The 19,799-nt window shown below is 39.5% G+C and overlaps 1 protein-coding gene across 1 annotated transcript in view; it reads left to right on the top strand.

The window, feature by feature from the left end:
• Positions 1 to 19,799, top strand: part of LOC147711064 (protein-arginine deiminase type-3-like) — a 533,984-nt gene that overhangs the window by 450,225 nt on the left and 63,960 nt on the right. The window contains exon 10 of the mRNA XM_086921887.1: positions 14,109 to 14,216. Within this exon, the coding sequence (XP_086778013.1) occupies positions 14,109 to 14,216 (108 nt within the window). The remainder of the gene's footprint in view (positions 1 to 14,108; positions 14,217 to 19,799) is intronic.

The following is a 19,799-nucleotide window of genomic DNA, read 5'->3' as shown; positions in this document are numbered from 1 at the left end:
CATGAGTATCCTTTTAAACCTCAGGATAGAACAGTTCTTAGGCGACACTGGAACAAACTGAGATTGGACGATCTCTACCATCTTCTGGAAGAGGCTCCGTTAGGCCCCTTAACCGATGTGGAACGCGGTTAGGATCTCTTCTGTGAGTGGATTACCCACGCCCTTGATTCACTGATCTCCATGGTTTGGTCTAGGTGTCGCACAAAAGAGCCCAGCCCCTGGTATGATAGCTCTCTAGCGCTTCTTAAAAAAGCCTGTAGACAGGCTGAGAGGGAGTGGCGAAAATCGTATGATCCGAGAAAAAAGGGATGCTACCTCGCCAAAATCAAAATATACGATAGGGCAGTGTGTAGAACACGTGCAACCTTTTACGCCCAAGAATTCCAGAATAGCTCTAATCCATCGAAACTCATCTTTAAGGTGCTAAAGGACCTGATGGCTAAAAGAGCAACGGCGGCGGTAATCTGTTTGGACTCTCACTGTGAGGACCTGGCCTCCTTTTTTCTCGAGAAAGTTCAAGCCATCTATCGAAGCCCTTGAAGATCTCTTGCTGTTTAGACGGGCTATCAAGAATTTTATTTGTGTAGTTTATTTTAATCTGCTCTTTGTTGCTCCATTTTTCTGGCCTTTTAACAGTGTTGTGTTTTGGGTACCTTGCAAAGCGCCGGGACGCCGCTTTGCTGGGGCAGCTGAGCGCGGTATAAGTTTAGATAACATAACATAACATAACATAACACTCGCACCCCTGTCACAAAACTAGGAGCCTAGGGATTATGATTAACAGCAACATCTCCGTGTATAACCTTTTTAACTTGATTGCCTCTTCCTGCTTCCACACCCTCTAACACCTCAGCAAAATCTTAAGATGGCTTTGCCTTCAACACCCGTCGTACAATTACCCAAGCTTTCATTACCAGCAAGTTAGACTACGGCAATGCACTTTATGTGAGAATCATAGTTCAACTCACCAAAAGGCTCCAGGCCATCCAGAATGCTGCAGACGGGTATACACCCTCCTCCACCCCTCACCCATATTTCCACTCACCTCAAAAGCCTCTACTGGCTTCCCATCCACAAATGAGCTCTCTTCAAACTACACACGGACACACACAAAGAACTGCACAACCTAGGTAAGCTTACCTTAGCATCTGCATCACCTTTCACAACCCTGACAGACACCTCACCTACAGAAACCTCCTGCTCGCCTCTGTCTCCCACATTCAAAGAGCCAGATGTGGCGGTCATCCTTCTTCATGTATGGCTGCTAAAGCATGGAAGGATCTTCCACCCTCACAACAGAACCACTAGCACAGTACTAGAATTCCAGAAGAAAATAAAAACCTGCCTCTTCCAATAGGCCCCAGATAGGGCAGTTTCCCCCTTCTTTTAGAGTAAAGATACCCTTTCTGGGGAGATGTGTGCACTACAAATTTAAATAACATAACACAATAAAACATAACATAACATAGCACATCTTAGCATGGCATAACATAACTAGTTGCAGTGTATAGTGTTCCCTAAGTATGCCTAACCTAGATAGGAGATTGTCGAGGCATGTACGCAAAATAGAAGCAAATTTGAAGATATCAGGTGAATGAATAAGTACATTTAAGAATAAAGTCACTCTTCCAGATTGATTTACAGACTCTGCTTACTGCATAGTAGTTGGTGTCATGAGAATGCAGCCTAGAACATTTCTGCACCACCTTGCACTTCTTGTCCATCTTCATCTGCTACAAATATGGCATGGTGGTTTACTGATGCTGATCCTAACCTCTATAAATGTACTTACTCCATCTGATGGGAGGCAGCCTTTGTCTTGCTCTGGCACAGGTCTCTATTCGAGTTTCTATTTCTTGTTCTCAGAGCTATCCATGGCCACGATGCCTTATCTATGGCCTTCACAATGGTGGCAAAGCAAAACTGACTGTGCTCCACTTTCAGATGCTCATTATTATTTTTCTTCTGTTTCAAACACTGGAACCCACAATCCTATGATCAGAACGTCTCTAAACACAATAAATACCTCAACTTCAGCTAGTTAGGCTCTTTATATCCTACTCCTGCCTTGGGAAACAGAGCTGCACACAGTTACGTCATGGCCTGTTGGTGAGGCAGGACTATCAGGGAAAGAAAGTTCACACTGCCACAGTTGTCATCTATTGTCTCTCTTATTTCCCACACTTCACCCTTTAGTATTCAAAAGTCTTCATTAAATTCATTAAATACTGCATAACAACAATACAATAAGATCAAAAGAAGTAATCAAAAATGCATATGCAGTAATAAACATTGTCAAGAAAAGCATAAAAGACTTAATAATTTTAAGTGGGAGGGGAAGGAAGGGAAGGAAGTGGATGGGGAGGGAGTGTGAAATGGAGATCCTAGAACACATCATAAGTGTTTAATAGAAATAACAAGATATTGCCTCTAGGTTAACCTTATAAGATACACATTATATCAATAAACATATTATAGAATTACTCTAATATAAAATAAGGACAGACAGAGAACTATATGAAGGGCAGAAATGTTCAGAAAATACAGAAAAAATACTTGATACATCACTATCAACTTGGTTAAGATATGAACTAAGAGGTAACCATAACAATTGCAGATTATGCGAAGATGTACATTGTATAGCATACATAGTATCTAACTTATATGAGAACACACCGAATCCCACCATACTTTATAACATAACGTATCTGATGATTTCCAAATTAAAGTAATCTGGTGAAGAGCTATTGCTAACAATATATCTAATAGTTTAATATTAGGGAAAGATGGAGTGAACAAATTGGGCAGTGTTCCCCAAAAAAGATCAATAATATTGAAAGGACTATCAAAATTAAAAATCCTCTTAATCTGAGCCCACATTTTGAACCAAACATTACGGGTATTGGGACTGCACGGGAATATAATATAAGTGATGATATACAAAAAATAGAGATTGTGTAAGGCCAGCAGATCGCAAGATTTTATATATATGTGCCCACACCCTATTCTTAAAAAGGGATTGATCCAAGAAACGCCCAGTTCTCTCTCCCATATAAGCTCAGATTTGGGTTTGTTTCTGGAGGGGTCAGGAAGGGAGAAATACTTATAAATAGCCAAAGCCATAGGACCCGTTTTTAGAAATTCATTAATGCCAGAAGAGAGAGGAACCTTCTTCGAACAGGTCTGTAGAGAGAAATAAACATCAAGAATCACGTTTGTCAATGATAAAAAGAGAGTATAAAAGGACTTGGTGCATTTATGAATAAGACAAAATTGAGGAAACGAGATAGTGGAGTCATGATGAAAAAGCTGAGATATCCACATTAAGCCTTTATCCTTCCAAGTACGCCAAAAAAAAGGGCCTAATATTTATCTTGAGTAAGGAGTTGTAACATATCGGCATTTTCATAAACAAGGTTGTGGAAAAGTGGATTTGAGCAGTGATACCGTGTTGCATAACAAAGGTGAATGAAGAAGCAATGTCCTAGCAGTAAGAGATAGGACCTCTTTAAAACTAAAGGGAAAAAGAGAAATACGCTCAATATCTAGCCTTAAAAGAGAAAAGGACGAGAATAAATCATGAGTCCAAAGAGCCGCTTGGCCCAAAGCAAAAGCTCTTTGATAACCATAAAAGTGAAGGAGATTCACCCTCCCCGCAAATTTTGTTATTTGTAAAATGACTACTGCTACCCTTGACTTTTTATGTTTCCAAAGAAATTTAAGGAGCTGTGTGTCAGATTTTTTTTTTAAACTGTTTGGGAATGTTAACTAAGGAGAGACTCTTTGCAATTTTGATACTGAGTTCCATAAAAATTATTTTTAACCATGTCACGGATGGAGTTTGTAAACCATACCCTCAAATATTTAATTTTTGCAGAAGTGGACTACTGATAACCAATAGGAGAAGAAGAATTATTGAATGTGTATTAAGTACGCTGGAGAATTTCCATTTTATCCTTATTAATTTTATATCCAGAAACAGTAGAAAATAAGGAACATTTCTTGCAATAAAGAATGTAGCGAATCCGCAGGAGAAGAAATAAAGAAAAGAATATCGTCTGCATAAGTCGAAAATGTTAAATGTCGGTCTCCATAAGGAAAACTAAAGATAGAAGGGTGTAGTAATGAAGCCGGACGCGTTGAGGGTATTTCAAGATGGTTTATTGAAGATGGATAGTTGAGTCCAGAAGTAATCATCTATAAGCCTCACCAGGAGCAGCCAGCAGGCAGCTCAGCCCATCCCAACTGTGCCTTTCTTGAGAGACACCCAACATTACACAGAGCATCATAACTCTGTAACATTCTAGAGGCCTTGCATGTGATGGAAGAGGAGAGTGAAGAGTATGGACTGTGGTGAAAGATACTACATATCTCCCTTTCTTCACTAACCGAGCAACGGATAGAACAGTAGAGAAGAAAAACACTGGAACAACAGGAACTGGCAAAAGAGAAAAGCTAATAGAAGTAACAGGAAGGTAGAAAGAGAAAACTAATAGAAGAAACAGGAAGGTAGAAAGAGTGGGAGGAAACCACCCAAGGGTAAGAACACATACATACTCATCCTCCCTTCTCCATAAAACTATGAGAAAGAGAATAGAAAGAGAAACCCAAGAACTACTCCAGACACACCCACTGGGAGGGAAGGTATGAAAGGAGACAGGCATTGAGTAAATAGAAATAGCAAACAGAGAAGCAGAGGAAAGAACAAAAATAGATCCTTCATACTAACCTGTTAAAACAGCAATAAAATATAATGTAGACAACTTTGTATATAGAGCATAACAACGCAGCAGGTCATATATTGAGCAATTGAAAGAGAAAAACCAATATAGAGACAACCTTGTAAAAGGTCACACACTGCAAAATTTACGAGAATAACCCCACAACCTAGTGAAGGTTATATAGAAGAAACATTGAAAAATTGTGAGGGATGAACCCCCATATCGAGACGACCTCGTAAAAGGTCACATATTGAAAATTGAGGATGAACCCCCATATCGACAACCTCAATAGGTCAAACATCGATAAACATTGACATGTTGAGAGGCAGGCAGCAACAAAATTGACAACCTCATAAAGGTCACAAATTGAAAACCATTTAAAATATAATAATTAAACTATTGAGAGTGACCATTTGAAACTGTGTGTACGGTAGTAAGTACAACACAATGTAATCCCAAAAAGGAATACAACTGCAATGCATGCAAATTGATTAGTGAATTGAGGTACGCATTCCTTACCAAGGAATACCACATGCATGCATGTACATTGAGATAATTGAGTAATTAACACAAAGCAAGTACATAGATAATCCACAAATTGAACAGATAGAGTAATTGAAATCTTGAGAACATGTAAGTAGGGTAATATATATATATAAATACCCCATTAAATTATATTAAAATACTTAGATATCATACAGTGGACACTTGAGGACAAGGTCATGTGATAGTTAACCTTGAATTACCTTTTTAGAAAGCAAAACAGCACTGGAAAAACTATCCACAATCAGAAAAAAATTATAGCATTTGAAATTGAGCATATTGAACTAAATGAAAGAGAACACTGCACACTATTTGGAAACCCAGTTGATACAGCGCTGGAGCTATCTTAACAGAAAAACACACAAGGAGACCCAGAACACTCCCAACGATTGTGTAGCGTGCAAAATTGAAAAGTACCTTTACTGTGTTGTAGATGGAAGTATTGAAATAGTTCGACCTGTGTCGTAACTGGAGCAAGTCCAAACAAAAGAAAGAGACATGGAGTCGAAAGTATTGAAACGTTGTAGTCAGTGGACTCTTGCAATTGGAAAAGAACAAAATGTACACATTTACGTGTGTAATTCTCATATGGTTGGCCAAACGAACAGGAAAAGCATGGAAAAATTATCAGGTCTCCCCAACCACAAAATGGAGGCTTGCAAGGAAATATACGCCGAGAGGCTCCAGGCACGTTTGTGCACCCAGGCGTCACCTAGCAGTCAAAGGAGGCGTAGACATCTGTTCATTGAAAAAAGATTCATGAAGTGCAGACATCACAGAAGATCCAAACAGGAACGTACGGTAAGGTTGTGAGCGCTTAGATTGTCTCGAGGCATGTTTTGAAAATATGCGTGTGCATGGAGAGAGCGCCGTGCATAGCGCAAGAGAGATATTAAAAAAAACCTGTTAAACTTCCAAAATTGTTAAGAGGATGGCTGTACCCCGAAATATAATAAAAAAATACCCTTACCTCAAAGGTCAATAACTGAATAGTTGAGACAACTTTTGGTTGAACTGTCCTTGTACTGGACGAAGCTTGATAATGTTGTACCAAAACACTGGAAAAACACTGCTCTGGTACTGAGCCAACCTCTTGCCCACGCAGCTCCAGTACTGCACATGAACTGTTTCACAAAGATGCTGCTGGCAGCATGTCCCAAAGTGTAGGATCGGTCACACACTGAACAGCTGATCTGGGCAGAAACATTCGACATTGTATAGAACACACTTTCACCAGTAAAAAAACGTTCCCGCTGACATCACATGAAAAAACTGTTTGATTAGCAGGAAATCTTGAGTGAAACAGCATCAAGATAGACACACAATTGATGACTTGCCAGGAAGCTGCTAGAAAAAACTTCCCCAGTAGCAGAAACTGGGAGGCAAAGCACAGCAGGAGTACCAAAACACATTGGATGAAGCTACCCTCGCTGAAGACAGCACAGGTTGAATAAACATGCTTGAAAGGCGTGTTCAGTAAAACAGCTGGAAAAGCATTGAATAGAACACCTTTACCTTGCATCTTGAAATACTGTATGCACAGCAAGAACAGTACCAGCTGGGCAGGCAGCAGCAACAGGAAGGAAGAAGAAACTGGAACTGAATTTAGTTGAAATTGATATGTGCAGAGTTTGAAACTGGGAGGCAAAGCACAGCAGGAGAAATAAGAATAACAGAGAAGAGACAGAATGAATTAAATAACATCTCTCCTACTTCCCTGTAAACAACATAGCAAAGAACAGGATGAAGAAAGAATGAATCGATACAATGACATCACTCCTTCTTCCCTGAAAACAACATAACAATGACATTTCGACATTGAACAACTTCGTAAAGAGGTCACATGTTGTAGATAGAAATAATGAGACTAAACTCATATGACACACTGTGTGAGTTGAACTGGACAACCTTGTGTAGAGGTCACTTGACGTGCAAGTAAGCACAACCTGGACAACCTCCTGTAGAGGTGACTTGACGTCCATGTAAGCACCACCTCATGTAGAGGTCACTTGACGTCCATGTAAGGACAACCTCGTGTAGAGGTCTTTTGACATACGCCGTAATGGAAATAGAATCCATACTACACACACTGTGAGGAGTAATGGTATAATTGAAGATAGAACCTGAACGTAAAACATACCCCAAAAGTGTGAAAGGATAGCTAGTCATGGCCAGGTAACGTATAAGAGTAAGAACCCATGAAATATTCTTGAAAAAACATTTGAAACAGTGAAAAGTACAAATCAGTAAATGTACATAAAACAAATGGGACTAACACCCCTTGATATCCCTATGTAGGAAAAACTGAATAAATGCATGTAAATAGAAATAATTGAATAATAGAGCTCTTGAGAGAGTGTACCAATGGTCCACCTATGTACCCTGTTGAGTTAAAATAGGAATAAAACAACTTACTAAAACTTGAGGAAAAAGAATTGCATAGTTACAACTATGTATTCATGTCACCAATATTTAAAAAAACATACTTTTTGAAGATCTAGCCCTAACACAGACTATTACTAGAGATTTTTGTGTGCAAAGACAAGAAAACTCTATCAAAGAGAGTTACCAAACCCCACTGTAATAACAATCTATGAAAAAATAATTTTGTCTACATCTTCATCTGTTAGCTTTTCTCATAAATCTGTCATTACATGGCAAAGTTCTGCTGCAGTGATGTAACCACTGACATCCTTGTCAAATGCTCTAAAGCCCTCACGGAATTCTTCTTTATTGTCTGTGTCTTCCATTTTCCTTCACATAAGACACAGCAATCTGCGAGACAGGTGTTCAGGAACCAAACAGCACTGTTGTAAAGGGAGGAATCCACAAACCCAATATCACTTAAAATAGAAGGGTAGACTCATAGACCAATGCAGGAGGAGCAGAACGTTTACCAAAAGAAAAAAACAAAGTACCTGCAGTGAAACACGAGGATCTTCTGCACCGATCAAAAGTCATTGGAAGAAACAATATCTTTATTGAAGCACAAAGATACCAAATTGTTTGACAGAGAACTCTTTAAAACTAATGAAAGCGCACGTCTCCAGAGAATCGGTGTACCTCCAAACCCAAGGTGGTGCCACGTTCGTGGCGCTGATCCGGGTGGCTCACAGCACATCTAGGCATGTAGACGTCCGGAAGCAGCAATGGACATCGAAGAAGAAGGAACGTGTAGGAAACCACAAAATCATCAGAGAACTCTAAGAAGCAGGTAGGGCTGAGCGCACTCTGAATGTCAGCTCGCGGCACATTTGAAAAAGCAGGCAGCGGTTCAACTGCGATTGAGAAGTTAGAGGCAGAGGCGCAAATGTAAAAAAAAATGGGAAAGTACTGAAGGAATACATGGTGGACTGTGGTGAAAGATACTACAAAGGATTAAGACGAATCCGAGAAAGAAAGGGCTCAAGGGTTAAAACAAATAATAAAGGAGAAAGTGGGCAACCTTGTCTAACCCCTCTATTAAGAGGAAAATATGAGGAAATCATGCCATTAACCATTACTGATGCCCAACTAATACTAATTTTTGACCCAAACCCATTACATTTTAAAGAATGAAATAAAAAAATCCCAGTTTACTCTATCATATGCCTTCTCAGCATCAATTTGTTATTGGCTCTGAGAGAAGGTTTAAAAGAAGGAGCTTTACTGAGAACATTCAGAAGCAATCTTGCATTATCCGATATAAGCCTTCCCTTAATAAACCCTGATTGGTATTTACTTATAAGATGGGGAAGAAAGGATTCTAATCGAAGAGCTAAGAGCGTGGCAAATATTTTATAATCAACGTTCAAAAATGAGCTAGGCCTATAGTTTTTATATTCACAACGGTCTTTACCAGCCTTATGAAAAAGACATATTACAGCTTCTCAGAAAGTGCCAGATGTAGAAGAAGATGCAATAAAATGACTAAATAAGCGATATAGATAAGGAAGAAGGATGTTGGAGAAGTGAAGATATAATTCTACTGTGAAACCATCTAGACCAGGTGTTTTCCCTAATTTAAGTGCTTGTAAGGCTGCAGCAATTTCTTTACTAGTGACGTCATTCCCTAACTAATCAAAGTCCAAATCAGTAGCAACAGAATGAGAGGTATGATGTAAATACTCAACAATTACAGAGGAAGGAGGAGCAAATTCAGGTGTGTAAAGAGATTTGTAAAACAACAGATTCTTCTAAAATATCCTGATGAGTACTAGTAGACTTACCGGTCGATTTGGTAATAGAATCAATAATGTGCCGCTCCCTTGAGTTAATTTGCTAATAAATTGCCAGCCTTATTTATCCCTCTTCCTCAAGAAGCACTGAGGTGGCTTCTTCAGTAGGAATAAAATTAAATTGCAATTTGGCTTTAAGCAGGGAATTAAGGTCAGAGGGCAGTTTAGAGGAGAAATACTTCCTTTCTAAAAATGTAATCGATGAGAATCGGCAAGTATGTTCTTTTAACCGCATCTTCTTTTACCTAGAGACATAGTTTAAAATGAAATCTCTAGCCAAGGCCTTGAATGTATCCCAGAGCAAGGAAGGTGAAATTTCCGTATTGTCATTGGAAAAAAAAGTCCGCAGCAAAAGCAATAAAAGAGCTAGAGGATTGAGCATCTTGTAAAAAATAATTGTTGAATTTCCATCGATGCAAAGGGTGCGGGAAGGAACCAAATTCAAGTCTGTAATAACCATAGCGTGGTCAGAAAGGCCAATTGGATAAATATATGACTGTACGATAAACTGTGCAAAAGACTTAGTAATAAATATATGATCCAGTCGTGAAAGTGAGCAATGAGAAGCAGAGGAAAAAGTAAACTCTGGGGCAGTTGGTTTAGACAATGTCCACCAAGGATCCTTTGTGAATAACAGAGTGAAATTGCTTATGTATTTTATGGGACAAAAAATTAACTGAGGATTGTCTATCTAAAAATGAGTCCATTATTTGATTGCAGTCTCCTCCTGGAATAAAGTAAGAGTCATGAAATTATGTACACATTTGTCGAATGTAGGGCCAAAAAGCATTATCAGTTTGCGTTGAGGCATAAACATTCATAATGGTAAGGGGGATATTATCTATAATAAGGCGCACTATAATCCACCTACCCACATCATCTATTTGTTGAGAAACCAAATTAGCATTAAGGGATTTTTTACCCAATATCACAACCCCATTCATCTTATTTACAGATGGGGAAACAAACACATAACCAACCCAGGTTTGCTTAAGTTTCAGAGCTTCAGATTGTGTAAGGTGAGTTTCCTGGAGAAGAACCAGATACAGATTAGATTTACTGAGATGGGATAACTTTCTCTGTCATTTGAGTAGATTAAGCAATCTTTTAATATTCCATGAGATTACTCTGAATTATATACAACGGAAAAAGAAATAGTATTGGAGAACAATGAGGCATATATAAAAATTCCATCATATAATACAAAGAAGAGAAAGAGTAATGCAGAAATGAGACAAGAAGGAAAGGAGGAAGGGAAAGTATGTAAGGAAACAAAGAGCAGAAAAAGGAAACGTAAAAAGGAAAAGAAAAAACAAAGACAGTACATAACTATAAAGGAAGACTGAAAAAACATACCTGTAAAAAACAAGAATGAAACAGAACAAGGGTGGTGACAACCCAATAGACGATGATATGCCCAAGGGTAGATGAGACCAAGCCACACCAGGACCAAAAACATATAGGAAAGCGAACCGAACATATTGAATTACATCAGACACATCTTCAAGGAGATAGAAAAGAACAACATAAGACATATCATATACAATAAAACATACGAAGAATTATAGTCTGAGATATATTAAAACATTCAAACAATTGCAGATATATTGAAGAGTCATTAAAAATATATAATTCAATATCTTTTGAGAACCCAACAATGAGAACAAAAACAAGCAAGATAAATAGATCAACCATTAGATGGGCCAGCAGTATCCATATTACTCAAAGTGTGGGAATTTATCAACTTCTTAAGTTCCGCTAGATCTTCAAATGTCACAGTGTTGTTTTGGAAAGTTGCTTTAAAAATGCAAGGATGAAAAAGACCATATCTAGCTCCAAGAGAACATAGAGGATCACTGAGATTAAGAAATTCCTTTCTTGTAGTTGCGGTGGCATTAAGACATCTTGAGAGAGGAACACCCTCTGACCAAACCAAGAAACTGCAAGTCAGTAAACTTCAAAAAGAGGATGATAAGCCTTTAGGTTTGACATGAGGTTTAGACAGCGAAGGACAAGGTTCAAGTCTGTGGGCTCTCTGAATATTGAGCGAGGTTAAGGAGGGCATGTCGAGCAATTTTGGCAAACCGGAGGAAAAAAGGAGACTGTGTCATCTTCTTCTAAAGCTTCAGGAAGGCGATAAATGCATAGATTGTTCCTCCTATTCCAGTTTTACGAATCCTCTGTGTGTTGTTGAGGCTTACACACCTCCTTTTCCAAAGAGTTCATTCTATAAGCCTCGCCCTGAACATACAAAAGTTGCTGCTCCACCACAGGCACTCGACTTTCCATTGATAACCATTTACCGTCCAAAAGCTGCATTCTGCTATTAGTTTCCTCCACAAAAGGGTGTAAAGCCTGAATCTCTTCCAGCAACAGCTCTAAGGAGATAGGGGACGCTGACTTATCAGGTGAGAGAGGATCATGTTTCAACCGCTTGGATGCAGAAGAGGGTGTTGAGGCCTTATTGACAACAGTTTGTAGCTAGGAACTACGAGTAGGGACCATGTTAGCTATTTCTCAAAAAACAACAGGTGACTGGACTTCTGTTGATGAGTGAGAACCAGGCCTCGCCAAAGAATGCCCTTTAGGGGTAAAAACAAATTGTGGATTCCTTAATTTACCCATAAAAAGGAACCATACAACAAGATGGAGATGTCACAAATGTATTTCTGACTTTGCCTGCACCAAGGAAGTTCCACCTCAGAATACCATAGAACTCCAGATACACTCACTCCTCAACAGTGAAGGGCTAAAAGATAGCCCTACGCTGAGCCCCAATATGAACAGTTAGAGGGGGTGAAATTGTCTTTCAAAAACATGGGTATTATCAAACACTTTGTTTTGAACATGCTGCATTCAAAAAAGAACATTCTTACTTGTGAAATTGTTAAAAACTCAAAATGGCGGCTGCATAAAGAACCATAGAGCAAGTTAGTGATAGCATAGGTGTTCCTCTGACATCACCTGCACCGATGAAGTACTGCCTCAGAGTACCATAGAGCTTCAGATACACTCATTCCCCAGCTGTGAAGCGCTAAAAATCTGCCTTTAATTGAATCACAATAAGAATGTTGCAGGGGCTCTCATTATCCATGTAAACTCATAGATAAGGCACCAACTTTAATTTTGAAAGCGCTATATTCACAAACTTCTTACTTGCGAATGAGTGCTGATACAAAATGGCGGTCACTCAATGAAGCAGCATTAACGTCTAGGAAATGACGGGAAGCACACTTCGCTTCACTCCAAAAAGCAGCTCCTCTTCATGCCCATGGTTTCCTCTGTAAATGCTGCTGATGTGGTCTGTCGAGATGATGCCAACCAGGGCTGAAAGACAGCGACTAATCCCAATGCGGCAGACCTGTCCCATTAGGCAACCATCTTGAGTGGTGCCGAAGCCATACCCCCTCCACACCCCCTCCACACTTCGCCCTTTAGATATTATAACTAGCCAGCTGTGACGTTGTGGTGTTCAACTATAACAGATCAGTTCCTCAATATCCACCACCAGCATATTGTCAAGATATGTGGATGCAAACTAAGAATAATACATCTGTTCCTCTCTATGTATACTTACCTGGATAACGTGCTGGGCGTCATTGTTGTGGAGTCCATATAGGTTCACGTCATTATTTTTCACCTCAGCTTTGTGACATACAGCAACCAATATTCTTAGGTACCAAGAATCACTTTGTGCTAACTGTTGCCACATTTATCATTGATTTCACCTAAAATGTCCTTTTGAGCAACATACTAAAAGCTTTCAAGTAAATAATCTTATCACTTCAATCGCATAGCTAAGAGCAGTCCTTTATTTAGATAGATTTTAATATATTTTACACTTTTCGAAACTGTCCCTTTCAGTTTTATAGAACAGCGTTTTTTCTGTCGGCACAATAGAATTATTTCAATAAATCCATCCAATAAAACTTTAGGTTGTCAAACTAGGGGTACAAATGATTAACTGGCTGCCACTGACTCGTAGAATGGGATAGTTTGGTCCTGATGTCCACTAAGGAAGTTCTTCAGAGGGAGACTGGAAAGGATTTGAAGTCAATTCATTTCAATGAGAGGCTTTCAAAGGAAATGCTAATGGGTAATAATAAGGAATGAGGTGCCAAGAATCTAAGATTTCAGTACAGTATTTACCCAGCCCTTGGCGACAAAGACGTGATTCTTGATCCGCACCAGAGTGTAGTAACTTACTTACACTCAGTGACACATTTGCTGTTGGGCATCACAGGCATGTGCCTATTTATGCCGGTTTTCAGAGAAGTCTTTGGGTCCTCAGTAGTGTTATATAGCCTGTTGGGGATCCTGCAAGCAGCTAGAACCTGAGACTGTAAGTTGGTGAAATTACTAAGTGATTCAAGGGAACAAGGAGTTCTACATGGTCAGCTTCCTCTGCTTGGACACACTGACTGGGAGCTATAGTTTACTTTGTGCAGGCCAAGGGGAGGGGCCATCCAGGGCATGACCCAAGGAGCAAAATAGCAGATAAAAAGCACTGGTATTTCAGAAAGCATACACAGCAGGTCTGTTTCATTTGGCAGTCATTACCTTGCATACAATAGAATAAGCCAATTGTTGCAATATTTTATTTTCTCTTCCATACTTTCTCTTCTAGGATGAAATGGAGTTTGGCTACACAGAATCTCCCAAGAAATGCTTCCCGGTGGTATTCGACTCTCCTAGAAACCGTGGACTCAAGGACTTCCCTTTCAAGAAGATCCTGGTATACTCCTTAATGATTTAATAATTTTCTAAACACCATACATTGCCTTTGACTCACTCAACATTTTTCAACTCGAATCTTTACTACATTTAATATGTGATGACATTTGAAACCAATAGTTTTCTGCAAATCTCCTCATACTGGAATACTACAACTGAAATTTGGATATGCAGTAAAAAAAAAAACACAATGTCTAATTTCAAAGTACACCTTTGCATTGATTTTGTAACCTCACAAAAATATCAGTTCATGGGGCTTCCAGCAGCAGTTCTTGTTAATGATCTGAATTATTGAAAGGTATGCTTTGCATGTTTTCTTCAAACATGGCTTTGCGTTGGAAGGTTTTTTAACTTGCACATTGAGGTTGAAAACTGGCAGAAGAACCATCAAGCATACTCATGGTTCAATCACTCCACTTGGAAGTGCGGCAACTAGTGGTTTTCCCACTGCAGAGCCTCAGCTAGCTCCATCATAGGGATCCCTTAACCCAACAGTTCACCCACCGCTGGATCAACTAGTCACAATTATGGTCACTTCACTCTGTTAAGAATGGAGTGACCCTCACGGATTTTAATGTCCACGACTGCTATGCAAGGCATGGTAGTTCAAGGCAGGAAAATAAATCAGTTGACCTGGCAAGCAGGGAAAAACTCCCTAAATGTCACACAGCCATAGTTCTCCTGAAAGAAACTCATACATTTGTTCGAGAAAGATATATAAGTATGCTAAGAGGAGCAAAATCAACATAGCACCCGCTGGGCATACTTCTCTGTGTACAATGTGTCCTCTGCAACAGTGGATGCACTGCTGTAGGCAGTGAGACCTCTGCCCGGGAGAAATAGTTTAAAAATGGAGGGCGGAGGCCAGAGTCTCTGCTGATCTGGTGGGCTAATTGGCTACTAGTTAGGGTCTAAATAAGGCATTATGTTTTTTTAGATGTAAAGCATTCCCTTTATCTGGCAGTGTGAGTCATTGTCTCCTTCTTGAGGTTCACAGTCAACCTCATGCCCACAACGCCTTCCTCGAAAGCCAGGAGTTCATGTTCTAATAAATCCAACAATGATGTGCCTGAGGATTTAATAAGACAACTAACCCTTGTCTATTATTTGACCTTTAATTTTTCTTTTATTACCAGCTGCCGTCTCAGTTATAGTGAGATCATTCAAGGCAGACGTCAGTGTGCAGTACAAAGGCGCTTGACGAATCCCAACACCCATGAAAGGCACAGAGAAGGGGAAATATCCAGGGAAAATATTTAACATAATATCACTGGTGCACTAAACAAGGTGACACTATCAAAAAATGAGGGCGTCCAAACAGGGCGCATAAACCACTAACAAAGTTTAATCCCAAGTTGGGAAAACTGAAAAAACAATGCCAAATCCTGGAATGCCAGTGAAGGTGAACTTTGGCTGAGACTGGTAAGATCTCTGCAGAAGGAAAAGAGGCCACCATAAAGACATAGGGACAACGTCAAGAGTTTTTCCCAGACAAATGCAGAGATGATTCTGCACACCCAAAAAAACAAGCTGATCGCCAGCATATATATATATAATTTCAATTCTGAAGGTTAATTTAATGTATTTTTTATTTAGAATTTTATTTTTTATATTTACAGTATTAAAATATCTAGCATTTGTAATTATGATCAACTGTTATTAATATACATGTTTAGTTATTTGTTTAAATAACAAGTTTTTTTAAAAAAATGTATGTACAACAAGGGCATTGGTTGCCCGAAACGCGTCATGCGAGGAGCGAGGAAAAGAGGATAATAAACTTACCAGCAATATCCATGCTGTTTGGTGGTCTGCTGTTTTCTTTGTTCGCCGTCAGGAACAGGAAGGAGCTGCATATATATATATATATATATATATATATATATATATATATATATATATATATATATATATATATATATATATATATATATTTCAACACGAACACAGGAACCCATTCGAAGAACTGCCACGAAAGGTTTTAAATCAGCACATGGTTTATTGGGAGCTTGCTGGCAGCAAACACAACCGCAGATAGCCTCAATTAAGTCCCACGCCAGACGCGTTTCGAGAGCCTCCTGCTCTCTTCCTCAGCGGCGTATGTTCAAATGAATATATATATATTACCTACTGGCGGTCGCCAGTAGGTAGTTATAGTTAGGATTTTTTTCAATGTTAAATCTCAAAATTCTATTTGGAATAACTTTGGCGCCGGTTGACGAATCTGACTGAAAATTTCCTCAAAATGGCCTCGCGGCGTTCCTGTCCTTCCCTGAAAGTTTGGGGGGTTCGTCAAGCGGGGGTCGAGATAAAAGGGGGGCCCCAAAACGCGTTTTCCCCATGTTAATTTCCATAGGGCGGTCGATTTCACTTTTAGCCCGAACGGCTGAATGGATTTCAACCAAATTTGGCAAAATTGTAGGGACTGGTAGCCCGATGTGCCTTTGCTATGTCTCAAGATATGTGCTCCAGTGGATTTTGAGTAATTTAGGTTAAAAACAAGTATATATATCTGTAAGCGCGCCCCGGTACGCGCTCCGGGGAGCACCCCGGGCGCGACACGCGAGGTGCGCACGGAAATCTGATTGGCTCTTGGGTGTCTGTAAACATTCGAAACAGTCCGGAGCGGCCGCCATCTTGTGTCTCGGTAGTATCGAGACACAAGAGGTGGCCAAAACAAAGGGGGAAATGACCATAAGGGGGCAGGGTAGATCCCCCTGACCCCCTAGGTTTGATGTGGGGGCTTTAAAAGGGCCCCGCTGGGAAAAAAATATTTATTTTTGTTTGCCGCGGGGGGCGTGTAGCCTTTTTTTAGAAATTGGAGGTAGTTCTAAAAAGAACTGTTTTTTTTCTTCTTTTTGTTGTTTTATATTTTTTATATTGTTTTTTTGAACATTTTGTACTTTTTTTGGATTTTCTGAACAGTTTTAGATTTTTTTAGTATTTTTCATGGGGAAAAACGAAAAAACAGGGAATTGAAAATGGCTCAACTGGAGCAAAAAACTAAAAGAAAAGAAAAAATTAGGGTTGATTGGGGCATTTATGGTTGTCCCCAGCAAGGACGATGAGCTTTACGCTCTGTTCTCCGTAGGAGATGGTCTTCCCACAATATTTACAGATAATTCTGAAATCTGCAAATCGGGGCTGAATGCACAGCATCGTCTCACTTTCCTCTGGTGCAGACGCAGTGGGTTGTTTCCCTTTTGAGCTGGTTCTTGTTGATCGGGGAGGGTTACTGGCCAGTTCCCTCATTTCTGCAGCAGAATAGTTTATAGGATGTTTGCGCTGCATGTGGCGTATCATTGTGTAGTTCCCAAATGAATATTTTTTATTTGGGTTTCCCCTGGAAAGTTCCATGCCTCAAATTTTGCAACTGACCTTGGGTGCATTTACTTTTTTTTTCCTTCTGGGAGAGTAAAAAACTCCCAAATAATGTGTGGTCTTGGCTGGTATGGGGTATTGTGTTCTTCCAGCCATCTTGAACTCCCCTCCTCCTCCTCCTCCTCTTCCTCTTCTTGAAGACCACCAATGATATCTTGAGGAGGTCCTTTTGGTGGTTGTGGTGGTGGTGGTGGTGCAGATGCACCAGCTGCTGCTACTACTGAAGCCATTATTTTGAGCAAAAAAGTAGAGAGAGCTACAAACAGGTCTTCCTAAGTCAAAGGACAAAGTCAGAATAAGGAAAAAAGGTGGGGTCTTTCATCCTTTTGAAAACAAAAATGTATTGAACCAATAAAAAGTGTTATTTTCAGGTCACATGACCAGGGGCTTCATCATTATGAAACCAAAACTGGTATGAACCAATAAAAATTGTTATTTTCAGGTCACATGACCGGACGCGCTTACGCTACGCGCCCCGGGTTGCGTCACGTAAGCGCGTTGGATGTTTACGTTGCGTGATCGTATTCGCTTGAGTGCTTCCAGGTGCGCTTACGCCATGCGTATCATGCGGATGCGGCTACGCGATTCGTCACGATCATGTTTTCGTTCGCGATATTGGCGCTTAACGGACGCTCCCCGGGGCGCTTTATAAAAGTACGCTTTTCGGGGCGCTCCCCGGGGCGCGCACCGGGAGCGCTCCAAAGCAACAAAAAAAATTGGGAAAAATTGTAGGGACTGGTAGCCCTATTCTCAAGTGGTTTTTACGAAAATTAACTTTAAAAAAAATATATATTGTGCTACATTGGGCTATATATATGTTAGAGCCAAAAAGTAGCCCAAATGTAGCCCAATGTAGCCCAAAGATGGCCACCAGAGACAAAAAAAAATGTAGCCCAAATATCAGCCAGATGTAGCCCAACTGTAGCCCAATGACAGAATGTACCAGAGTGTTCTAAACAACTAGAGCGCTAACAGTCTTACTTATAAAGTGAGACTTATAGTTAGGAATTAGCATTAAAAAAACCTATGAAATTCACTGAAAAAACCATAGGTTTCAGACCAGTTATAGTTAGGAATTAGCATTTAAAAAACCTATGAAATTCACTGAAAAAAACCATAGGTTTCACACCAGTTATAGTTAGGAATTAGCATTTAAAAAAACCTATGAAATTCACTGAAAAAACCATAGGTTTCACACCAGTTATAGTTAGGAATTAGCATTTAAAAAACCTATTAAATTCACTGAAGAAACCATAGGTTTCACACCAGTTATAGTTAGCTGGAAATTTTACTGACATAAAACCATTGAAATTCCACGTTATAGTTAGTTGGACTCACTATAACTTGCGCGTGTAATGCACTGCTGATGACGTCACATATTACATCACTCATGACATGGTCAGTGACATCACTCATGACATCACTGATGACATCATCCTTGTGACAGAGTGACAGACCTCCTTTCACTGTAATGTAACCCATGAAACACATATTGAAAAATATAAATTAAAAAATTTTTAAAAATGGAGATACCCATACCAGTTACAACAACCAATTCAATAATTCCACCATCTATATACACATTCACCAACAGTTCTATATAGTCACTCATACATATACTCACTCATCATATGTAGTGATACACCTATACATCCTGTTACACACCGACAATCATCCAAAAGTTACTCACACACATGCAAATAAACTATTGAACATCCATTTATTTGCATATACAGCTATACACACACTACCACCTTACTTCTAAGGAAACTTACTCATACTTACTATCTTAAACAATCACATACTTATTTAAACAAGAACTCTTTCAATCTCTCACTCTCACATATACTCACTCATATACATCAATACTCACATATACTAGATTGAAACATATGTAGTTACTGATAAAGACACTAATGAGACAGTCATTCACTCACTAACACACCCATACACACAATCATCCATCCATACAGTCCTGCACATATGCCGTCTTCAAAACACATACAAACAGTGAGTCAGTCATTGATGCATCTATGTGCTAAGTAACACTCCCACCAAACCATACAGACACTCATACTGCTAATTCAGTGAATATATATATATATATATATATCCTCGCTCCGGTTGCACTTTGTTAACACACTCGTGCATGGGTGCTGTACTTGCGGGAAGTGCTGCCGCAATGTATTACACTCCTCGTCCC

This window comes from Lissotriton vulgaris, chromosome 5 (genome assembly GCF_964263255.1).
Source record: "Lissotriton vulgaris chromosome 5, aLisVul1.2, whole genome shotgun sequence".
Classification (NCBI taxonomy): Eukaryota; Metazoa; Chordata; class Amphibia; order Caudata; family Salamandridae; genus Lissotriton; species Lissotriton vulgaris.
Note: the sequence above shows the minus strand (reverse complement) of the source record. Positions and strands in the feature narration are given on the sequence as shown.